This window comes from Aspergillus pseudodeflectus, assembly GCF_044049435.1.
Source record: "Aspergillus pseudodeflectus strain CBS 756.74 chromosome Unknown BJX68scaffold_1, whole genome shotgun sequence".
NCBI lineage: Eukaryota > Fungi > Ascomycota > Eurotiomycetes > Eurotiales > Aspergillaceae > Aspergillus > Aspergillus pseudodeflectus.
The window spans coordinates 1,887,193-1,907,180 of NW_027263777.1; the positions used below are offsets into that span (position 1 = coordinate 1,887,193).

Sequence of the window (19,988 nt, forward strand, 5' to 3'; positions counted from 1 at the left end):
TCGATTGTCGTCTGGAAAACTGCTCTCTATTTAACTGTCTGCAAACGGCATGCCCAGGTGGATATACCGGATTTTGCGGACTTTGTTGGGTGGGTTCAGGTCTTATTGGACGGGGGCACGGTTCTCCCGCGACAGGGTCAGAGCAGCTTTATACGTCATGTCGGCTGAGAAAGCCGCCTGTCGACGCAGACGGGGATAACTGCTTATGCCGAAACAACTGCTTCAGCATCACAGCCTGGAGTCTTGGTCCTGCTTAGAAATGCAGATCCTGAACCCTGAACCTCCGGCGGATCTTTTATTGGTCATGCTGGTTCGGCACGAGCTGTTTGAGCGAACGGAGCTGGCGGCATGGTCTGCCGTCATCGAGCGCACTACCACTTGCAGGTACAGGGGTGTCTTTTCATCAACCTGCATCGTAATCGCTGTCGATTGTGGAGTATATCATCAAGGTCCCGTCCAGGTCCGCCCTGCTCAGCACTACTGCAGACTCCCTCGAGACTGAAAAGTCACTGACTCAATACGAGTCAGGAGGACGGGGAAATTGCGGAATTACTGGCCGGCGATGCTCGGCAAAGTGCAAAGGATTTTACCAAATATAAGCTGATTCCCACTTCCTGGACTTCTCCTTCGGAAACCGGTCGTTCTCCATCTTTGCGGAGTTTATGCACAATCTTGTGTTCTGCACAAAATCAACGAAGTTTCAGATGGACGCTTTTCCTTTCTTGGTGAAGCATGCGAGTCTCCGCGACCGTGTGCAGTTGATGCCTTGGTGCCTGGAACTACTGACTGGACAGCAGATCGGCTCGGCATTTCCACCGTAGCCATGCATAAACCACAGTTGTTTTCAAATTGGAGAAACCGAATAGATGTGCGTTGAGGAGAGACTTCACGGAGTAATGTTCGATTCGTCAGAGTTTTCGTCTAACTGGTCGACCTCCAGCTGTGGAAACCCAACTCTTTGTCATGGCCTCGTCTACCGCGCAGTCCGATCACCAAAAGGACTACTGGCCACTAGACGCGACATACTGACTGACCAGCTTCCTCATGCCGCCTATCCGATCTAACGTAAGAACAGCGTACTCCAGCTTCGCAGCCTTCATCCCGAAGCTGACCCAGACTCCCGCATCTCGACTCGGAACCAACAAACAAGATCCTAGATACCAGCTGTGGAGATCAAGATTCACCGAGTTACTGTATTTCTCCTAGGCGTTGATGAGGTCCTCGGCGGAGCATCGACCGACGCTACTTACAAGTTCGGCTCTCAAAGCGGGCTGGCAGGCTAGGTTCGCCTTATGGGAGCTTCGCTTCTGGAAGTGCTCAAGCCCGAAAAGTGTCAATTGGCCATACCAGAGATATGTGAGATCTTGCAGACTGTGGTAACTCGCGTTGAAGATAGTAGTCAGTGACTTGGATATGTGGGACTAAAAGACGTTGCGCAGAGGGCTGAAAGGCATGCATTCCCTGATAGCTTCGATCTATGATTGTTACTGGTGTAAAGCTGTTTCAGTGCGCCTTTTGCCTCCGTTGTTGCATCAAAATGGCCAGTGGGATATCCTCTTCGTCGTAGAACTCAACTTCTTCATCGACGCCAAAGTCGCGTAGACGTTCCCCTTCGGAGTTCTTCCAGGATTCCTCGCCATCAACAGAACCATTGTCACTGTAATCGCCGTCTTCTGAAGATGAAGTCGACAGTGAGTCATCGAACCTGACGTGGAATGGCTTGCGCCGTTGTACCTCGATTGAGGTTTTCTGGCGCTTCAAATCTTCCGCTTTTCGTCTATTGAAGGCATCAATCTCAAAGTTCCCAGTCGCTCCAGACGCAAACGCAGCACTATTCGCCTGGCCCCTTGCTGGTAGTGGAATACGATCTGGATCGGGAGGAGGCCATGAAACGCTAGCGTCTGTTTGTTGTCAGCATTGCCCATTCCTCAGAAAGAGGTATACGGACCCTCAAAGCCATTCTCCTCATACTCCAAGCCGGTGCTCCTGTGAGGAGTCCGAGCCAATGGCCAGAACCAGCTTAGCACCTATCAGACCAGCAGTTAGTATGCGCAGTTACCGCTTTGATGAGACCACTAACATTGGGGCTCCCACCCATTCCTGCTTTGATATTCGACCAGATGCCGATGTCGTATGGAAACTCTTGCTTCTTGATTTGCACACTGATCCCTCCGGGGCCTGGCAGGAATCCTCCGAAGTGGCGCGCTCGTCGAACAAGAGTCTCGTGTCGTTCAATTTCCCATGATTCAATCGTGGTCGTATTTGTGCCGAGCGACCATAAGGTTCGCACAAGGAGGATGAAGAGTGCAAACACCGTCAAACTATTGGTGACGAGTAAAGCAAATAGGTGCCCCAATTGTCCTGCACTAGGTCCCATGTACTGAAAACTGAGTCAGCTAACTCCATACAGAGCCGAGCGGCACTCTTACGCTTGGAAGGTTTCGAGACTTCCAAACAATTGACGCTCGCTCAAAAAGCAAAGTCTCAAGGTACGACATCCCAACCACCGCGTAGAACAAAAACCTAATGAAATGCGGAAAGGTAAAGTGAGAGACGCAATTAGACGTCCACGGACAATGATGGTCCATTTTAGGTATGCATCTGGGGATAATGTGAGCCTATGCCATTGCAGAGTTCAGTTCAGGCTCACCTTCGACATGTCTTGCAGTGATGTGCTCTCGGTGGTTTGAAAGCTTCACATCTCCGACACCACCGTTGCCGGCCGTCGGCTTGATCGGCCTTCAGCGACTGGCGATCCTTCGATTCCCATCCTTCTGGAATACGACCCGGATTGACGGTGCAAGCCCGGTAGTAGCAGATCCAGATGCACAGGGCGAAAAAATTGATCCGCCAAACTTCCTCTCTTCTCAGGGAAGCTTCCTTGAAATGAAGGAAGAAATACTGCGACGTATACGCGAGAAAAGAAATCAGTATAGAGACCGCCGGAATGGCTAGACTTGAGATGGAGAATGACGAGCACAGCATTTTTTACATCACATCATTGATCTGGACCTGGAGCTGACAAGTGACCAAGTCCAACTTTCGCGCGTTTGTTGTTGGTGGTGCAGGCGCGGCTGACTAAGCTCACGTGCGCGGCCTCTGAACAGCGTGCGTGGAAATACTTCTGTTCCTTTCTCTCCTTGCTTCAACAACACCATCATTTACTCGCCAAGACCAACTATATTCCAGTCTTTATATCTTTGTATATCCCTGGGTGACATTATATACTAGATACTCATGGTATGAGTGCCAATTGCATGGAGTTGGCGTTCTACGATGCCGATCGTGCCTCTTCCTCAAAGCACGGCAAGGGCCATCGGCTCGACGTCTACCATCTCCGATCCGAGCTCAATCGTCAAGGAGCTCCTTGATAATGCTCTCGACGCCTCCGCGACTTCCATTTCAATTGAGATTACGCAAGATACTGTTGGCCTCATTCAGGTCAAGGACAATGGTCATGGAATTCCTCAGGAAGATCACAAAGCTGTCTGCAAACGTGGGTTTACAAGCAAGATCCGCACAGTGGAGGACTTGAGGACTCTAGGCGGCACATCCCTTGGCTTCAGGGGCGAGGCACTGGCAAGTGCTGCTGAGATGTCTGGTGGCTTGACCGTAGCCACGAGAGTTGATGCTGAGGTTGTTGGGTCTCTACTGAAATATGGCCGAGACGGAGAGCTATTGAGGTGAGTATACTGTGTTGTTCTATCACTTTTATGACCTAACCTACTTCTGTAGCACCGAGCGCACATCTCACCCCATCGGAACCACTGTCCGGATCTCCGATCTGTTCAGGCACATCCCGGTCCGAAGACAAACTTCGATCAAAGATGCCAAGAAGACGATAACAAAGATACGAAAGATGGTTCAGGCGTACGCGATGGCCCGGCCTACTACAAGACTATCTTTCAAACTTCTCAAGTCCAGAATTGAGAGCAGCAACTGGATGTACGCCCCAGGCCGAGACGCTACGCTTAGGGAAGCCGCAATGCAGGTTGTCGGTATAGAGCTAGTATCCATGTGCGTCATCAAGGAATGGCCGGCGCAGACGGAAGACAATTCCAGTTTCTGTCTTGTGGGAATGCTTCCCAGACCTGACATTGGTACGTCGCATATCAGTTCGCAGAACACTATACTAACCTTGACAGATTTCGCTGCATTGAACAACAAGGGTCAATATCTTAGTATTGATGGTCGGCCAATGGCATCCGGGCGCGGAATCACCCAGGATATCCTGAAGCTATACAAGTCACATCTGCGTTCACTTTCTCATGGTGATTCTACAACAGTCACTGATCCCTTTTTATATCTGCACTTCAGGTGTCCTGGAGGAGTCTACGATGTCAACATCGAGCCCTCCAAGGATGATGTGTTGTTCGAAGACAAGACATTGGTCCTTTCCCTCGTGGAAAGCCTGTTACAGGATACCTATGGCAAATCTTTCAACCTACGCTCGTCAACATCGGGCCCAGGAGAACAGGTCAGTCCCGTTCACATTGCATTCGACGCACTTCTACCAGCGCCGCGGATTGAGCATACCTCATCTCTGCTCAATGCTGCGGATTCATCTGCCCCTCCTTCTGTGAACGTCCTACCCGCACGCCCACAGCCGCACTATCAAAGTTCTCCGGAGAATAGGACTGCACCTGCAAAACCCTCAGAGCTTTTTCGCCGATCTAAAAACATCGTGTCTCCCAACGCAGTCAGCCGTATAGATGCTGCAGGGCAACTTCAACCCAGTTCAAGGCTCCGTAACGGAGTGATAACCCAAATATTTCCAACCAATCATCATGAAACGACTCTACACCAGGCAAGGGAAACTATTAGCGGGCTAAGTCCAGTCCCCTACATGAGCTCACCTCCTCCCAACAATACCTCCCATTCACCCTTAAGTAGCCGGGCTTTTGTTCGGCCTACAGGTTCAACACAGCTATCGCCAACAACGCCGGTGCGGAACCCGAATCATCAGAGGGACCGTGTCAGAGCGCACTATGACAACGGGACGATTGATGCTTGGTTTCAGAAAGTTACTCAAGCCAAACCTACTCCTGAAAATACCCGAGATCAGCCCGAAGAAGACAGTGGGCCTTCGCTGTCCGTTCTTGCACAGCAACGGTTTGGTGAAAGTGTGAGCCCTACAAGTGTATCAGGTCTCGAGTCGAATGAATCCCAGTCCCCGGATACGTCTCCGCCTTCGAAATCACCGCAAGTACCGGCGCCTACACAAGCCCCACGCACAAGAGGCTCGAACCGACACAAAGGCCTTCCTGTTCTTGAGCAGTGGTCTGCCAAGATATATGCCGACCACGATGTTAGCCAAAATCCTGAGCTTCAGAAAGCTCTCGACTTCGAAATTAGAAAGAAGGCAGCTGTTCAGGAGAGACGTATGCAACTGCAAACCGCTGGACCGTCGGGCAACCCGAATTCCCCGCATAAGAATAGATATATCTCCGCTCGTTCGGCCTTAGCCTCAGAGCCTCAACCTCGGGTTCTTATTGCAGGTCAGGACGACATACCTAGCAAACCCCTGGCGCCAGTACTAAACCCGCATGACCCAAGAGCGTACCTGAAGCGTTTCCTAGAGGCCCAAGAGAAAGATTCGGCGAACACCTCGAAGCTCAAACGGGTTGCCTCGACAAAGCTACCGTTCGAAAAGATCCCAGTCGGCCATGATCTGCATAATGTCATGATCGAACGTCCGGCCGAGCTGCCCCTCCTCTATAACGAATTCAAACTTACCTCCAAGGAAGATTCGTATACTCATACCGGCGATAAAGAAAATGCCCTGACCAACCTCAAAACGGAGGACATTGAGCTCTGGACCTCGCGTCTTACAGCCCTGGTCACGGCTCAGTACAAAGCGGTCGAAGGAACCGCTGCTGTTGATTTGCACCTTGACTTTTCTCATCTGAATTGATTTTAGACCGTATTTGATGCTGTTGTTCCTTCTGTCTGATTTGCATTTTCTGCTTGCATGAAGCTGACTGCACTGATATTCACTGACGATCTCCTCGAAAACGAGTATTGCATGCTACGATTAATGACCTTGCATCTGTATATCTTTAGACCACATATCCTGTTTCTATCCTATTATATTTTCCCGTATTGTCTGCTTCTTTATCAGTCTTTGAGTTCTAATTCTGACTGTCTGCATCATACCATGCTCGAGTAAGCGAGACACTTGTGTTGCTATGTTCCTGATATTTCGTCGTCATGTTTCCCGTCCCGTGCTCATTCCGTACGAAGTCAAGATAGCCATGAGCAGAGTAGGAGTGCAAGAATATATTGCCTCCTGTCAATAGGAAACACCTATTTCTCCTTATTAAATGTTAGCAGAACGCAGTCCCAGTGTAACTTTCTTTCCTTCATTCCGCCGGAGCAAATCCTCGCCACTGCCAAACCTTTTATTTACCTGCCTGCCTGCCTGCCTGCCTGCCCGTGTCTTCAGTTGCAGAGACGTAGAGTCACTTGGAAGGAACGTAATGTTGGTATATGCCCCGCCGTAAGTAAGGACTGGCGCAGGGTCCTGCTCTAATAGTCGAGTGGCTTGGGTATGGCACTCGGCTTTGACACCTTAAGGAGCTACGTTTTTTCCTTTATAAACTTTCTGACCGATTAGGATGCTTTTTGAACCTAAGTTGGGGCTCTGGATCGAGCCTGGCCTTGGTTTATTCTTTGTTTTTCTCTACTCTGTCACTATATGGCTTTCCGCAAGGGTATATTTGTTGGTGTGGCTACGCTGCGCTCTTTTATTTTATAGTAGCGCCAGGATCATGGATTAATACGAGAAGAAAAAAAAGAATAAGCCTAAAATTACCCAACTCAGTGGTAGGATAGCCTTCAGAGTCCTTAAAAGTAATGAAGAAGATATAGAACAAGTTCCCCATCTCATTATTTTTTTTCTATATATACTCACTACTTCTTTCTACTCCTTGTATACCTCTAATACCCCCTCCCCCTCTTGTACGCATTAACCAACTGCTCCCCGCGTCTACTCCGATCCAAATTCACCCTGAGAATATCAAACGAGCGCAACCAATACTCCTCACCGATCCCACTAATATGCGGACTAATCTGCACATTCGGTGCATCCCACAACGGATGATCCGCCGGCAACGGCTCCGGATCCGTAACGTCCAGTGCAGCCCCGCTCAACTCGCCCTTCTCAAGTGCCGCAACGAGCGCATCTTGATCGATGACTTTCCCGCGCGAGATGTTGGTGAGAAATGGGTTTCGGCTGCGCCCCGCCGGTTTGTGTGCGGCGAGGACGGCGAATTCCTCGGCGCCGAGGAGGTGTGTTGTTTGTGGAGTTAGAGGGAGGGAGACGACGACGTGGTCGAGGCCGAGGGAGAGGAAGGCGTGTAGGGAGGCTTTGTCGATGCCGTGGTGCCACGAGGCGGGGAGGATTCCCTCGGGGTCGCCGGTGCCCGGGACGAAGTAGTGCGGGTCGCGGCGCGAGGCTGGGGTTGGTTTGGGGGTTGCGGTGAAGGCGTGGACGGTTGCGCCGAGGGCGACGGAGACGCGGGCGACTGTGGTTTCTGTTAGTATTTCTTGTCTTTTCATGGAGAGGGACGGGGACCGGATGACGCCGGCTTGACTGGGAATGAATGGGAACGTACTCTGCCGCCCGATACTCCCGTATCCCAGAATTCCAATCTTCTTCCCGACATGATCATGTATACCCGGTACGTACTGGTCATACGACCCCCATACATGCTTCTTCTGGTCTTCGTAGGTTTGGCTGAACTTGCGCGACGCCACGAGCCAGTTCAACAGCGTCCATTCTGCGATTGGAGGCCCGTGGATACCGGAGCTCGTCGTTACAGGGACGTCGGAGTCGGTTAGGATGGGATCATGGATGACCTTGTCTAGACCAGCTGAGGAAATGTGGATGAATTTGATGCTGTTGCGTCGTTAGTGGGGTCTTGCGGGAGTCTCGGCGGGGCTGGAATTGGGGACTCATGAGCATTCTTACTGCTTGGCGTCTTCGAGGTTGGGGAGGTTGTTAAATGTGGCGATGATGCTCGCCTTTTTTGCAATCTCTGTGCCGCTGGTTAGAATCGCTTCGCGATCAACCATGGGGAATTTACCTGATGGAAGGCGAACTCCAGGCTCGAGAGTTACTGAAGTGATCTCTGCATCCGGAAACCTCTTCCGAAGTTCGTCATAGAACGAAGCGGGGAATTCCTGGGAGAAGGCGAGGAGGATGTTCGGCTTGGGGAGGGAAGCGTCACCCATGCTGAACGAAGTATTATTGACGATATATCTGATACTGCAAGCACGCCCTGTGATAAGGGGACGAGGGGTACTTATAGTTATACAAAGCGGGGTCGCCGGCTGTCTTGGAATTGTAACCAGGAATGACTCAGCTGCTAATTCCACTGGGGGTCTAGAGCTCCCGTTGCTACAGCCAATTAGGCTGCAGGCCAGTACAATTAGCAAGGGGCGCGGTGGAATTAGTACCAGTAACCTCCGCTGGAGATAAGAAAGTTGGAGTAATCTTGGTTCGCGGTCACGCAAGAAGTCACCATACTCGAACGATTTGGCGCCGGAAGGTGTCAGTTGGAGTAGCTTCAACGCGGTTTGCAGCTCTTCTTGTGCGTCTTCCTGTCTCGCTTCTGATGCTCTATCCCGCAGTACGCAATCTGTTTACAGCGCGTATATCGTCGTCTAGGCTATCCACATATTCCACAGAGCGACGGTTCGTCTGGGACACCTACACTGGGCTTATTAGGCGTCCAGGCTGTAGTCTTAGCAAAGGCATCTGCGGATCGTGCGGCGGCACTCTGGTTATCCACACACGAAGCCCCAGTGTCGCTATTCGAGCCTACCTGCCGGGCCTTTTCCAGAACGGATTCAGTTCCAACCTCCTGCACCAGAATGGGCTGAATAACCTCCAGCTCATTCTCGTCTTCCAAGGGAGAGTCAGGTCGGTTCGAACCTCCGCGGCACGCACGACGGTGAGAACGGATTTGACCACGCTCTCTTCATACTCCTCAAGGCGCGCTTCGTCGAAGAGCAAGAGGACCACATAATCAAGAGTCATGTCAGTGTAATCTCTCGGGAGAACCTGGACTCTTCTATGTGGAAGCCTGCCAGCCGGCGGTAGCTGCAGAATAGTCCTTTTGACAAACACAGAACCATCTGACCCGTCGTCGTCTGCGATAAAGGCTACACCGTGGCGAGATTTCCTGTCCAGGCCAATCAAATAGATGACGCCCCTTTCCATGAATCTTGTTGGTTGCGGTGGACACCCAGGTGCTCCCAGTTCCCTGACCCAAATTTGAACTCATCGTATTTGAGATCTGTAACGTCAATGGTCAGTCTACCTGATGAGAGTGTAACCTACTAGTGATATGGTAGGCGTCATATGGCTCCTTGTGGAATGTGAGTAGCTTTATGATCGTTTTGCTTTTGGCATCGATATACACAAAGAGTGATGTTGTGTCCACAATAGCTTCTTCTCTGTCACATGAAGAGTAGCAGAGCAAGAGCCCATGGCGAGGGCATCGCCCCCTCTAGATGAGACATTGGAGCATAATGGCTTATCCGGCCTCGCCAAGTCATTCTTCCAAACATACCAGGAACCCGAGTACTGGCGGTAACGGCAAAGACGATGTGATGTACCTTCCGTCTGCACTGAACGAGATCTGCCAGACATTGCTTGTGCAGGTAGCAGCAATGTCCGGTTGAACCTCGTCTTGCCTAAATATCCTGGATTTCGTGGTTGTGCCAGGGTGCCACGGATGTCCCAAACGAATACACGAGTAGTGATGTTTTCCGTGATCTGGTGGGATCTGTAGTCCAAGATGTCCATCCGAGTGCTCGTGCTCCTCGTACCGCTGCGGCTTGTGAGTCGACTCCTAAATCTGAAGGATGGGGCAGAGACTCACAGGTAGCCTAGCTGGAAACAGCCGAGCTTCTGGTTACTGTTGAAAAGTCGGGTATATGTCCTAAACCTCGTCTCATTCGCTTTGGCGGCTGCTTGGGACATTGGTGCTGACAATGATACTGTGGGAAGTGTGGAACACAATCTAGATAATCCCCTTGGAGCAAATAAAACTACTTGGACTCACTCCGTAAATACTCCCTACTGATTTATTCCACCTGGTATATATACACACACAAAATAGTCCGTCCGCTATTTCAAAAGAAAATGATACCCATGCCACCCTCCAATAACCACCGCCGCAAGCACCGAGGACGCCCCCGTCAGTATCACAACACCATCATACCTCCCCACCGCAAACCGCTCCCTAACAGCCTGCCCGCCAATCAGCGCCGAACTAATCGGACTGACAAGAACATTCCCAACCCCCTGCAAAAACACAAAAATCGCATACGTCGCGAAGATCGTCGACGGGTCATCACTAACCGCGCGGCCCATCGCCACACGCATCGTCCCGAACCCGAACCCGAAGAACCCATAGAGTAAACTAAACAGGATAAGTAAGACGAGCGATTTCGCGAGACCCCAGAAGACCAGCGCTGCTGCCGCAGCCATGACGCAGCATAATGTCGCGAGGACGCTTACGGGGAGTGTCTTGTCGGAGAGGTACCCGAAGGCGAATTGGCCTGCGACCTGTGCGATGGACATTATGGCCAACAAGAGAGCGCCTTGGACGGAGGGGAGGTCGAGGGATGCCGCGTAAGACGGAAGGAAGACGGAGGGGAAGAAGAATCCCATGCCCTGGATGAGGATTGCGAGGCCGTAGATCCAGAAGAGCGGGCGTTTGACGAAGGCCCAGTCGGAACGGGCGAGAGTTGCGCTTTCCGATGGGGGGAGGCGGCCCTTAAAGAGGGGGATTAGCGGGGCTGTTAGGATTGCTAGACCGACTGCGCAGGCGCGCAGGGTGGTTTTGTGCCCGTATTTGTTTAGTAAGGCTTCGATGATGAAGGGCATCCCGGCGCCTGTGACGCCTGAGGAAGCGGAGATCAGGCCAAAGGCCATGCCTTTGCGCGCGACGAACCACTCGTTGACCATGCTGATGATGGGATACGAGAGGGTGACGAAGCCGATGCCGTAAAGGAGGCCCTGGGTGCCAATGAGGCCGTTTACCGAGGAAGTGAATGACGCCGCGAGGAGACCGAGGACGCAGAGGGGCCAGCCGATCCAGATCTGTTGGCGCTGGCGCTTGGGGAACTTCTTGGTGAGGATTGCGGAGATGGGGGCGCCGAGGTAGTACAGCGCTTGCGCGAGAGTGCCGATTAGAGGGATGTTGTGCGAGTTCTTGCGGAATTCGGGGATGTTTGAGTAATAGTTCTGGAAGACGCCGAAGCTCATTGGGAAGCCTGGATCTATGGTTAGCTGGTGTATATGATGGGGTTGTACGGACGAACCCCAGAATAGCGCTTCAAATACTACGCCGGCAATAAGGACGGTCCATGCATGGCGTCCTCGATCAGTGGGCTTCAGCTCTAAGGATGCTCGTTGAGTATAATCATCGCCGTGGTTTGGGTCTTGTGGCTGCAACTCGAATGAGGGAATCTGCGAATCTCTCGGTCTCATCTTGCCTAAGTCCCTTGCAGTGGTATTCGAGTTCTTGAGGATTTATTTAATTTCCTGAGGATGATTTTGAGATGGAATGGCGGGGAGTGCGGTTTCTGGCAGGCCGCTGTGGGGCAGTTGGTGGGTTTTGCCAAGAGATCAGCCAAAGCAGAGCAAATCCCGATCCTGAGAAGCCATTGGAGAAGAATGATTGGCTGAAACCCAGTATTGGGGGATGCTGGGAGAGATCAATCGGCAAGAGGACTCCACCTGCCGATTTCCATCATGAGCGATATGGATTGTCTACTATATAGTATTGATGCAGCTGTCCTAGAAGAGATACAGTCGGTCTGGTAGAGCTGGCACATCACACATCGATCAGCACCGCACCTGGCTTCGCAACGTGACATTCGTTTGCGACACGCGAGGCATGGCGGATGGGAGTGCGATCGATACGGCCTTCGCCCAGGGGTCCGGCTCCCGCTGCCGTGATGAGACGAGCCAGTTTGCACGACGGGAAAATTCGAGATTATTGCCTTCTCAGCGAGTTACCACGGCTTGACGCAGGGTGTCGTCTCGGCTACGTATTCTGCTGGCCGAAAGTTCGGTGGCCCGGTCATGCCAGGCCAATTTGCGATTCCTGCACCGTATGCGTATCGGTCTCCATTCCGCCACGCTGAAGGCTCGTACGACTGGGAGACGGAAATGGAGTATGGGTGGTCCCTCATTGATCGACAAACTGTTGGTTCTCTCGCGGCCTTCGTGATGGAGCCTATCTTGTCAATGGGAGGAGCTCTCGAGCTCCCAAAAAGGCTACCTGACGAAAATGAGCATCGAATGCATGAAGCGAGGTATTTTGATGATCCTTGACGAAGCCCAAACGGGAGTGGGACGTACCGGCCAAATGTTCGCCGAGGAAGCGTTCGTCCCCGATATCCTCCATCCGTCGAAGACTCTCGGTTGCGACTTGCCATTATCGTCCATTAGCACGACTGCAGAGATTGAACATGGTCCTAACGCCGCTGGGTTCATATGGTTGACCACCCAATTCAATGACCCTTTGCCCACGGCAATTGGTGACAATGTTCTGGAAATTGTGGAGCGCGATGGAATTTGCGAGCGCGCTGCAGAACGTGGCGAGCAGCTATTTCAGGGTCTGATTCGTCTCCAACAGAAATTTTGGTGTATTGGCGATGTGCGAGGGCGTGGACTTGTAAGGCATCGAGATTATTTCAGACGTTGAGACAACAGCATCTGGCTCTGCACTGTGACAGGCTGTTTCAGAGAGGGCGCTAGAAGATGGGAAGGGAGATGTAAATGTTGTATGACAGTTTCGTTATATCGAGATTCCAATCTAGGATTGCTTCACCAATCGAAAGACAGCAGGAACGTAGACCTTATCGTGGTGTGGGAGCTTGATGACGTTTAATTACCATGAGGGGTGAGAATCACTTCACGGTCTAAGTCGGCCAAACGAGATCTAAGACGCCACCTTCAGGCGTGGGAATACGTATCCGGATTGTTGTTCGGTGGGCCTGCACCTATTATACCTTACTCCATACGGAGTATCATCCAACAGGAGTTGCCCGCTAAGCCCTGTATGCCGCTGGCAAACCGTTCAAGCTTGCGTCAGTTCGATCTAGGCGCGACGTATCATGCCCTTGAGCATTATGCGAATCACATCGAGTCAACTCTCTGTAGGTGCTTGGCCATTGGCCTTTGAATAATAGCATTTCGCAACCTAACAATTCGTCTGGGTTTAGTTGAGGGGGCAGAAAGCTTGCCGATGGCTTCTGCACCTCGTTAAATCCGAGCAAGCACTCCTGCTCGGCGACAGTAACATTTCACGACCTGATTGCAGGTCGATGACTGACTTATAGCTGCCTATCATCAATCCTTCAGATGTTGGTCGAGCGACAGCTCCACAGTCGGATCCTCCGGTCTTCTGCTTGCCGCAACCCTTGGTTGCCAGCGTCTTACCTCTGGGTACGGGATCGATCATGGTTTGGGGCAGCTAGCCTACAGCCAGCACAATGGTGAATATTCTTAGTCTATGTAACAGGCCTGAGCGGTGTTCAGGGCGATCAATACGTCGCCGAAGCATGATCTGGCGCAAAGATATCGGCCTTGTCCTGACAGTGTAGGATGAAGGTGGATCGCCGAGACTCGGCCGAGCTTCGCTTCCTATCATAGCAGTGAGTGGCGGAAAATTTGTGCTTTCAGGTCCCAGGAGGGCTCCTTACCAGATCTTGTTTTAGAAAATTTGTGGAAAAGACCAATGATTGACGCAACCAAAGGGAATATATATCCGCTGTGTATTAGTAACGTAAAGTTTGCGAAAGACGCCTGCCAATGCGCTATCGTCGCATGTTTTTTCCGCCTCCCTTGAGGCTTATATGAGACAAAGTCGAAGCCACCGCACGATTTATAGCCAGAAAGATCGCCGAAATATGCAAGAACATGATTACTCAATGGCCATTAGGGTTTGAAGTTTATTTATCAAAGGGCAGCCAGCCCAAGCTTGTTGGTTCAAAGCACCCAAAGCGGAAAGAGTCCTACGCTTCAAAATCTGCTACTACCAGTCTCTGGTTCAGGTTCTTCTCCGCATCCAGGGTTCTCATGTTGCCACGTGAACTCAAATCTTGTTAGCCATCGACACGAAAAAAAGTCTGGCCTGAGAGTGCTTGGCCCTTGGGTCACTGCGTCCCTCGCTTCTGGTATCTGACTCATGAAAAGTAGAAGGAGTCCAAACTTCTACCTCGAGCGCACCTTTTGCGCAGCTTGACATCCAGTATACGAAGAGACGTGAGGGGTGATTGGTTGGTGAGTCTCCCGTCTCCAGGAGCCACCTCCCGAAAACTGCCTGTCAGAAACGGGCCCAACCTTTGACGCCGTTCGTTGGTTTCGTGCCAGTCGATAAAGACAAAAGTATCCGCCCTCGAAAAGAAGGATTTGCTTACCGAAGAAGCTTATCTCCTCCTAGGGTACATTTAGGGAGGATATTCTGAGCAAGATCTGTGCAACATGATCTTTGTTTCCCTCCCTGGCGTTAATTGCCCAACGTGTGGAGCTTCGGGTCACGTCCGATCAGTACAGCTTGTGAACAGAAGTTCAAAGTAGGCGTCCGACACCGGATGGTATCGTTGAAGCATGAAAGGTGGTGAGAGGCCAACTCTCCGGTAGCTAATGCTCGGTCAGACAATTATGTCCGGACATGGCTATCATGTGTGCTCGAGGATAGATTTAGGAGCAACGTGTCCCGGTAGAGAGAGAGACAGGTCTTTTGCGAGAGTGGCTCGAGCGTAGCCAGACGCTGATCTGACTGGGTGCAGCTGCACGAGGGTGCTAATCCGGGATATGGTAGACCAGGTTTGGCGTTCCGCAAGGGTCGAAAACTTGCTCCTCGAATCCCGGATGAGCCCTCCACAGGCACCCGACCAAGACCAATGGGGCACCGTTACGGGAGGAATAATCAATGCGCCGTGACGTGGGCATTTCTTGCGACATTTCGAGTGTGCCAACCAGTCCAGGCCTCATTTAAACACCTGCACCATCCTCTCAAGTCTCGACCAGTCTCAGAAGAAAACTGAGAGGAGATTGCACCCTTCTGTTTGCTCGCTCCAAACCGAACACTTGGGCATCAATAATTCCTCGCCTAATCGATATAACACCCCCTATCCTCGCGACCACGACATTTAAGGAGCAGTGGGGTTGGTTCGTGCGATTAGCCATATTCGGGCACGAGGTGAGGATGACAGGAGAAAGGCAAAACCAGGTGTGTTCACACACGTTGACCTCCAAGTTCTCTCAGCGTAACCTTGGTATGCCGATAAGGGCGAGCCGAACGTGGAGGACCCAGAATCTGTTGAGGCCGAGGCCACACGGTACAGAGACGCTCTCCGCTTACTGGTCGAAACCATCCGGAAAAATCATCCTGACGAAGCCCCCGGGTTAATTGACCGCATTCAACGAACCGGATCCGTCCCAGAGGCTACTCAGCTTTTGCTTCAACTATCAGAGAAGAAGGATGCGAGCAAGACACAGGGATAAGGGTCTCCAGGCTCTAATGCCCAGCAATGAGGACATCCTTGTCATTTCCTTGAAAGGAGTGATTATTCTGCGCAGATAACGTCAACTTGGTTTAGTCATCTCTTATCGAATTGGTATATAGCAGAACTCTTGCAGAGTCTGTCGAGTTGAGTGTCAAAGGCACGCTTGACGGCCGTCCAGGGCGCTGGCACCGTGGGGTGGTTTCTGGAAGGAGGTCAATCCAAGTGCGCGTATAGCCACCCAAATTTCATCTCTATTTCCACCACTTGCCGACGCTGATTACCTGATCTTTCATTTCCGCGAGCTGATCACGTGTCATGCAGCTTCCATTCCCAAAGGCATTTTGATCGCTGAAAGCTATCCCAGTCAGTTTTTCTCTTCGTTAAAGAATAGAATGAATCTCAAATCTGCTTCAAAAATATGACACCAGTTCTGGTGACTATATAGTCCTTCTCACGCGACTCAGGACTCGTCATCACTCTGTCCAACGCTTCCGTTCGGCAACAGGAAGCTTGGTCAAGATATCGTTGCGAGAGGACCGGGGGCAAAATACACGGAAGAAGACTCTATCCCGTTTCATTCTGTTGTTCCGAGTTCAATCAGTCTTCAAAGACGCGTTTGGAGCAAGTCTGCGTGGGTTGATGTGGGCTGGGATCCCTTCATTTTCGATCCTTTTCAGCCTTTTAGCATGGTTGATTGTGCTTGTTTTAGGCCAACACTAATGTCAAATGGCCAGTACGGAGTAAGTACTTTGTAAGTGGCATATTGTTTTGGCTTTTCGGGCTTGAGGGTTGAGGAATTGAATGAAAGATCGGGGCCCGCCCGCACTTCTGTCTTCCACTATGCTGATCTCTCGGCTATGTCGGCGCTGGTGTTGTTGCTGCTTATCAATTGCAGACTTTTAGCCCAAAAATATAGCTCTGGCATTTCGCATCGGACTGTGTCTGTACCTGATCTGTTGGCCGTCAATTTTCATGTATGTTCAGAAAACAGATCACAGGTACTGAATCATTGATATCCAAGGCCTCGTTGGACGACCGATTGCGCGCATCCAGAATTCCAGATGCAAGAAAACGAAATCATTCCTGCCGAATTTTGTGGCTTGCTTGGAGTTCAGAGAGGAGAGACCCATCTGGCCAGTCAGAGGCAAGCATCTGAAGCCATCGCTGCAGAGCTCGTGATCGGCGACCCCCCCTCGAGTCAGAGCTTCACCATTCATCGTCGATTCATCGATCGAGTTCGCCTCGCTCAGTTCCACCGCAAGAAGCGGCAACTCCGCATCTGACACGCTCAGATCCATTGATCAACCGATGTTCCGGCGAGTCCATTGTCCATGTTCGAGGCATCTGGGGAACTTGACGGTTGCCTTCAAGCGCAGCAAGTCAAGAATATGGTTATCTCTCTGCGCATTCAGAGGCAGTTCCTCTCGCTCCTCCAGCGCCATATCACCAGCGCCATATCACCAGTTCGGCTCTTCGTGCAGGGGTTGATCAAGGAGTCAGAGTTCGTACTTCTGCACGAGAAATTCAGCAGACCCAGCATCGCCAGGATTATACAATCTTATTGGCCCGGTCGCCCAGAAATATTCCGTGCTGTTCCCATGCGTTCGCCCATTTGGGGCCGATCAGCGGTGTTCGAACCCACTCACGCCAGGGTCCAGCCGTCCCGCGCAGCTCGCCTCGCGCACTGGCTTTCGGCAGGCTAGCTGAAAAGAGAGTTCCAGTTCACAATGACAAGCAATCAAGAGCTTGCGGGAAAAGAAAATACCAGCACTAGCTCTGTGAAGGCGCGTCTCCCCGTCCACCCGTCACGCGATGGAAAGTTTCCTTCCCTGGCAGACCGGAGGCACGGACGCCTTCAAAAAGGAGGAAATTCCTCGCTCGTGCAGTGCCACTCTGTCGTGTTCTTCCAATATTTTCGGTGGACCAAGCGGTGTGACAGTCAGGCGTCATGTCGGGAACAGAACATTCAACAGGCCGCAGTCTAGCGCGACGCTTGCTGCTGGCAGCCCTTGACCGTGAGGAGAAGGGTTATCCTCCTGCAACGCAAGCTGCTCCTCCGATGGTTGGAACCTATGGTGGCGCTCCCAACTTTAATGCTCCAGAGTCCGCTGAATCCGGGGCGAAGCGCTTAACAGTTACCGGAACAGACTCGAGTATCCTCATTCCACCTACCGATAAGCTGCTCGTCTTCCGCGCACTCACCGGCATTGATAGCGCGCCAGCCCTTAATGTCTTACACCACAGCACTCGAACGGCACCGAACGTCGGCATCTACACCCGGGTTGTGAGAGCCGAAATGAAAGCTGCCAGTCGATACCGCTTCCACGCTATCCTAATCAACACCTGTCTTAGCATCCAGATTGTCGTGGCCGCCGCGCTCACAGCTCTCGGTGCCGCTCGTGGGCCTCACAACGCCGTCACCGCGTTTGGCGCCATCAACACCATCATGGCCGGTATTCTCACATACCTCAAGGGTTCGGGCTTGCCGGATCGTCTGAAACACTATCAAAACGAATGGCGGAACATCCGAGAGTATATCGAGCAACGGGAACGCGAACTGTGTCTTCACGGGTGCGAGCTAGACGTCGAAGAAGAAATTCAGATCATCGAGCAGATGTACGAGGGCGTCAAACGCGAAATCGAAGCAACGAAGAGCGGAAGTGACAATCGAGGGGCGCATGGTCGCGACAGGACCTCGAGTCGGCGAACGATTCTACCGCACAGCGAGCAACGAAGGGAGTACTCGCCCCGGGTGCCGAGTCCTGTGCGGACTTCGGAGCGTGCTTATGATAAGCATTAGCTGGGTCGGTTGACCGGCGAGAGTAATGATTGTTATCAAAAATAATAAGGACTTGTTCGGCGCACTGCATAAGAAACGGGTATACGTTAGCGTCGGCATTTGAGAGATGGATTGTATGTTACTGCGTAACACTAATAGATTGGTTCAGTTTCCTACTCGAGCGCACGATCACCGAGTAGAGACACGGACCTGGACTCGTCAAAACAGTCTGTTCAAGCGTCTTTTTTAGGCAATCATCTTCTTAAGTAAGAGGCCAGCTGGATTGGAATTCATGGACAAGGTGATATGTAGCCTGGACACTGACGGAAGGTGTGTGGGAGAATTTGTCCTCGCAGTGGCCTGAGAGAGAAAGAGCTATTTTGCGCGTGACTTCAAGCGCCCACCTACAACTCTCATGGCAGCAGCCAACAGCACCTACCTTACTTTACCATGTTACCTCCTTCTCCAGTTCTTCTGCTTCAAGCTTTATCTAGGATAGTCCCTGACGTACGCCGCTCTCTCTACATCTCATCGTCACTTTATCACTCTATGGCCGGCCTTTCTTCCTGAACCACAGAACGCGCTGCTTTTAAAGCATGTTCTTGAGTGGTTTAGTAAATGTGCGAAGTGTAAAAAGTCGCTGTATTATGAGCGATCACTAGAGGTCCGGCGGAAGGAGTATCACAGTGGAACAACAACGCTGCCTTTACCCGCTTTGCTATGGTTTCGATGCCCGCGTGCTTTAGGTGAGTGCTTTGACTTCTTAACCCTCTCTGGCATGCGCTCAATTTTTTTCATAGGGAAAGCACGACAATCAGCCTTGCCCAGAGGAAATACCTTACCTTAAGCCGTGTGATAGCCGGATAGTATGGTGGTGCCATAGTCAACTTGTCTTGCGTTCTGCAATTCATTATTAGCAATTGCTACACCGAGGAAGAGAGAATGATGGATGTACCTACTGACCCCGTCAAACAGCATGTCCCAACGACCGACGCTGTCAATGCCCACTCTTAGTGCCCGGCGGTGGGCACCGATATTGCACATAGTCCACAGGTCATAACCGCAAGATTGTTGAACCGTGCTGGGGAGAGTAGACCTGTATAGAGCTTTTCTGCCGCTCTGTTCCCAATCGATACGCATTAGCAATGGCTCAGGTCTCTAATGCCACTGTGTAGCTCACTGGGGTCCCCGGGACATACTCCGTCCTTGGATAGGATAGTTGAATCAGAGGTCAATTGGAGCCGGCCGTACGCCGGGTTTCAGGACTCTTGTCGTAATAATTATCACAATTGATACAAGGCAGCTCAAGCTCCACTGAACCGTCCTTCCATGTAAGCCTGACTTTAAGCTCCAGAGTCCTCCAGACGTAACGACCTCTCTCGGGAGAGAAAGGAAAACGGGATCAAGCGAACTAAGTTATACTTCATCTACCTCAACTTCTTATCAGATCTTCTCTCTGCGCCTCTTGGAACATAGACGAGTATGTAGGGCTCACGGTCCCTTTTTGTCCTTGTGGGTACTTCTTTGAGGTTCTGAGACAATAGCTCAGATATGTTCTTCCATGGGCCTTCCCGCAGCTGTGCATTATTTCCGGGACAGAGACGAGGAAGACGGCAATGGTGCTTTGGCGACTGGTTTTCATTCTGAACAGCTGTCTATCCCTCAGCTTGAT

General features: G+C 51.5%; 5 protein-coding genes across 5 annotated transcripts; 2 read left to right on the forward strand and 3 right to left on the reverse strand.

The window, feature by feature from the left end:
• Positions 1–1,283: 1,283 nt before the first annotated feature.
• Positions 1,284–3,016, reverse strand: pfa4 (putative palmitoyltransferase with autoacylation activity Pfa4). The gene is made up of 5 exons (XM_071036490.1): positions 2,651–3,016; positions 2,430–2,601; positions 2,081–2,380; positions 1,949–2,027; positions 1,284–1,901 (listed from the first exon to the last, which is right to left on the reverse strand). Exons 1-5 carry the CDS (start codon positions 2,983–2,985, stop codon positions 1,504–1,506), a joined length of 1,284 nt encoding a protein of 427 aa, XP_070906074.1. The 5' UTR covers positions 2,986–3,016; the 3' UTR covers positions 1,284–1,503.
• A 139-nt stretch (positions 3,017–3,155) lies between these two features.
• Positions 3,156–5,971, forward strand: BJX68DRAFT_273994 (putative DNA mismatch repair protein). The gene is made up of 3 exons (XM_071047577.1): positions 3,156–3,683; positions 3,736–4,100; positions 4,146–5,971. The coding sequence occupies exons 1-3, from the start codon at positions 3,277–3,279 to the stop codon at positions 5,912–5,914; spliced, it is 2,541 nt and encodes an 846-aa protein (XP_070906075.1). The 5' UTR covers positions 3,156–3,276; the 3' UTR covers positions 5,915–5,971.
• An 894-nt stretch (positions 5,972–6,865) lies between these two features.
• On the reverse strand, positions 6,866–8,322 carry BJX68DRAFT_223590 (D-isomer specific 2-hydroxyacid dehydrogenase family protein). The gene is made up of 4 exons (XM_071038171.1): positions 8,088–8,322; positions 7,973–8,039; positions 7,617–7,900; positions 6,866–7,526 (listed from the first exon to the last, which is right to left on the reverse strand). The coding sequence occupies exons 1-4, from the start codon at positions 8,233–8,235 to the stop codon at positions 6,940–6,942; spliced, it is 1,086 nt and encodes a 361-aa protein (XP_070906076.1). The 5' UTR covers positions 8,236–8,322; the 3' UTR covers positions 6,866–6,939.
• A 1,807-nt stretch (positions 8,323–10,129) lies between these two features.
• Positions 10,130–11,537, reverse strand: BJX68DRAFT_14186 (MFS general substrate transporter). The gene is made up of 2 exons (XM_071036493.1): positions 11,338–11,537; positions 10,130–11,289 (listed from the first exon to the last, which is right to left on the reverse strand). The coding sequence occupies exons 1-2, from the start codon at positions 11,504–11,506 to the stop codon at positions 10,139–10,141; spliced, it is 1,320 nt and encodes a 439-aa protein (XP_070906077.1). The 5' UTR covers positions 11,507–11,537; the 3' UTR covers positions 10,130–10,138.
• A 5,825-nt stretch (positions 11,538–17,362) lies between these two features.
• Positions 17,363–18,704, forward strand: BJX68DRAFT_14210 (uncharacterized protein). The gene has a single exon (XM_071036495.1). The coding sequence runs from the start codon at positions 17,486–17,488 to the stop codon at positions 18,335–18,337; it is 852 nt and encodes a 283-aa protein (XP_070906078.1). The 5' UTR covers positions 17,363–17,485; the 3' UTR covers positions 18,338–18,704.
• The last annotated feature ends 1,284 nt before the right edge of the window (positions 18,705–19,988 follow it).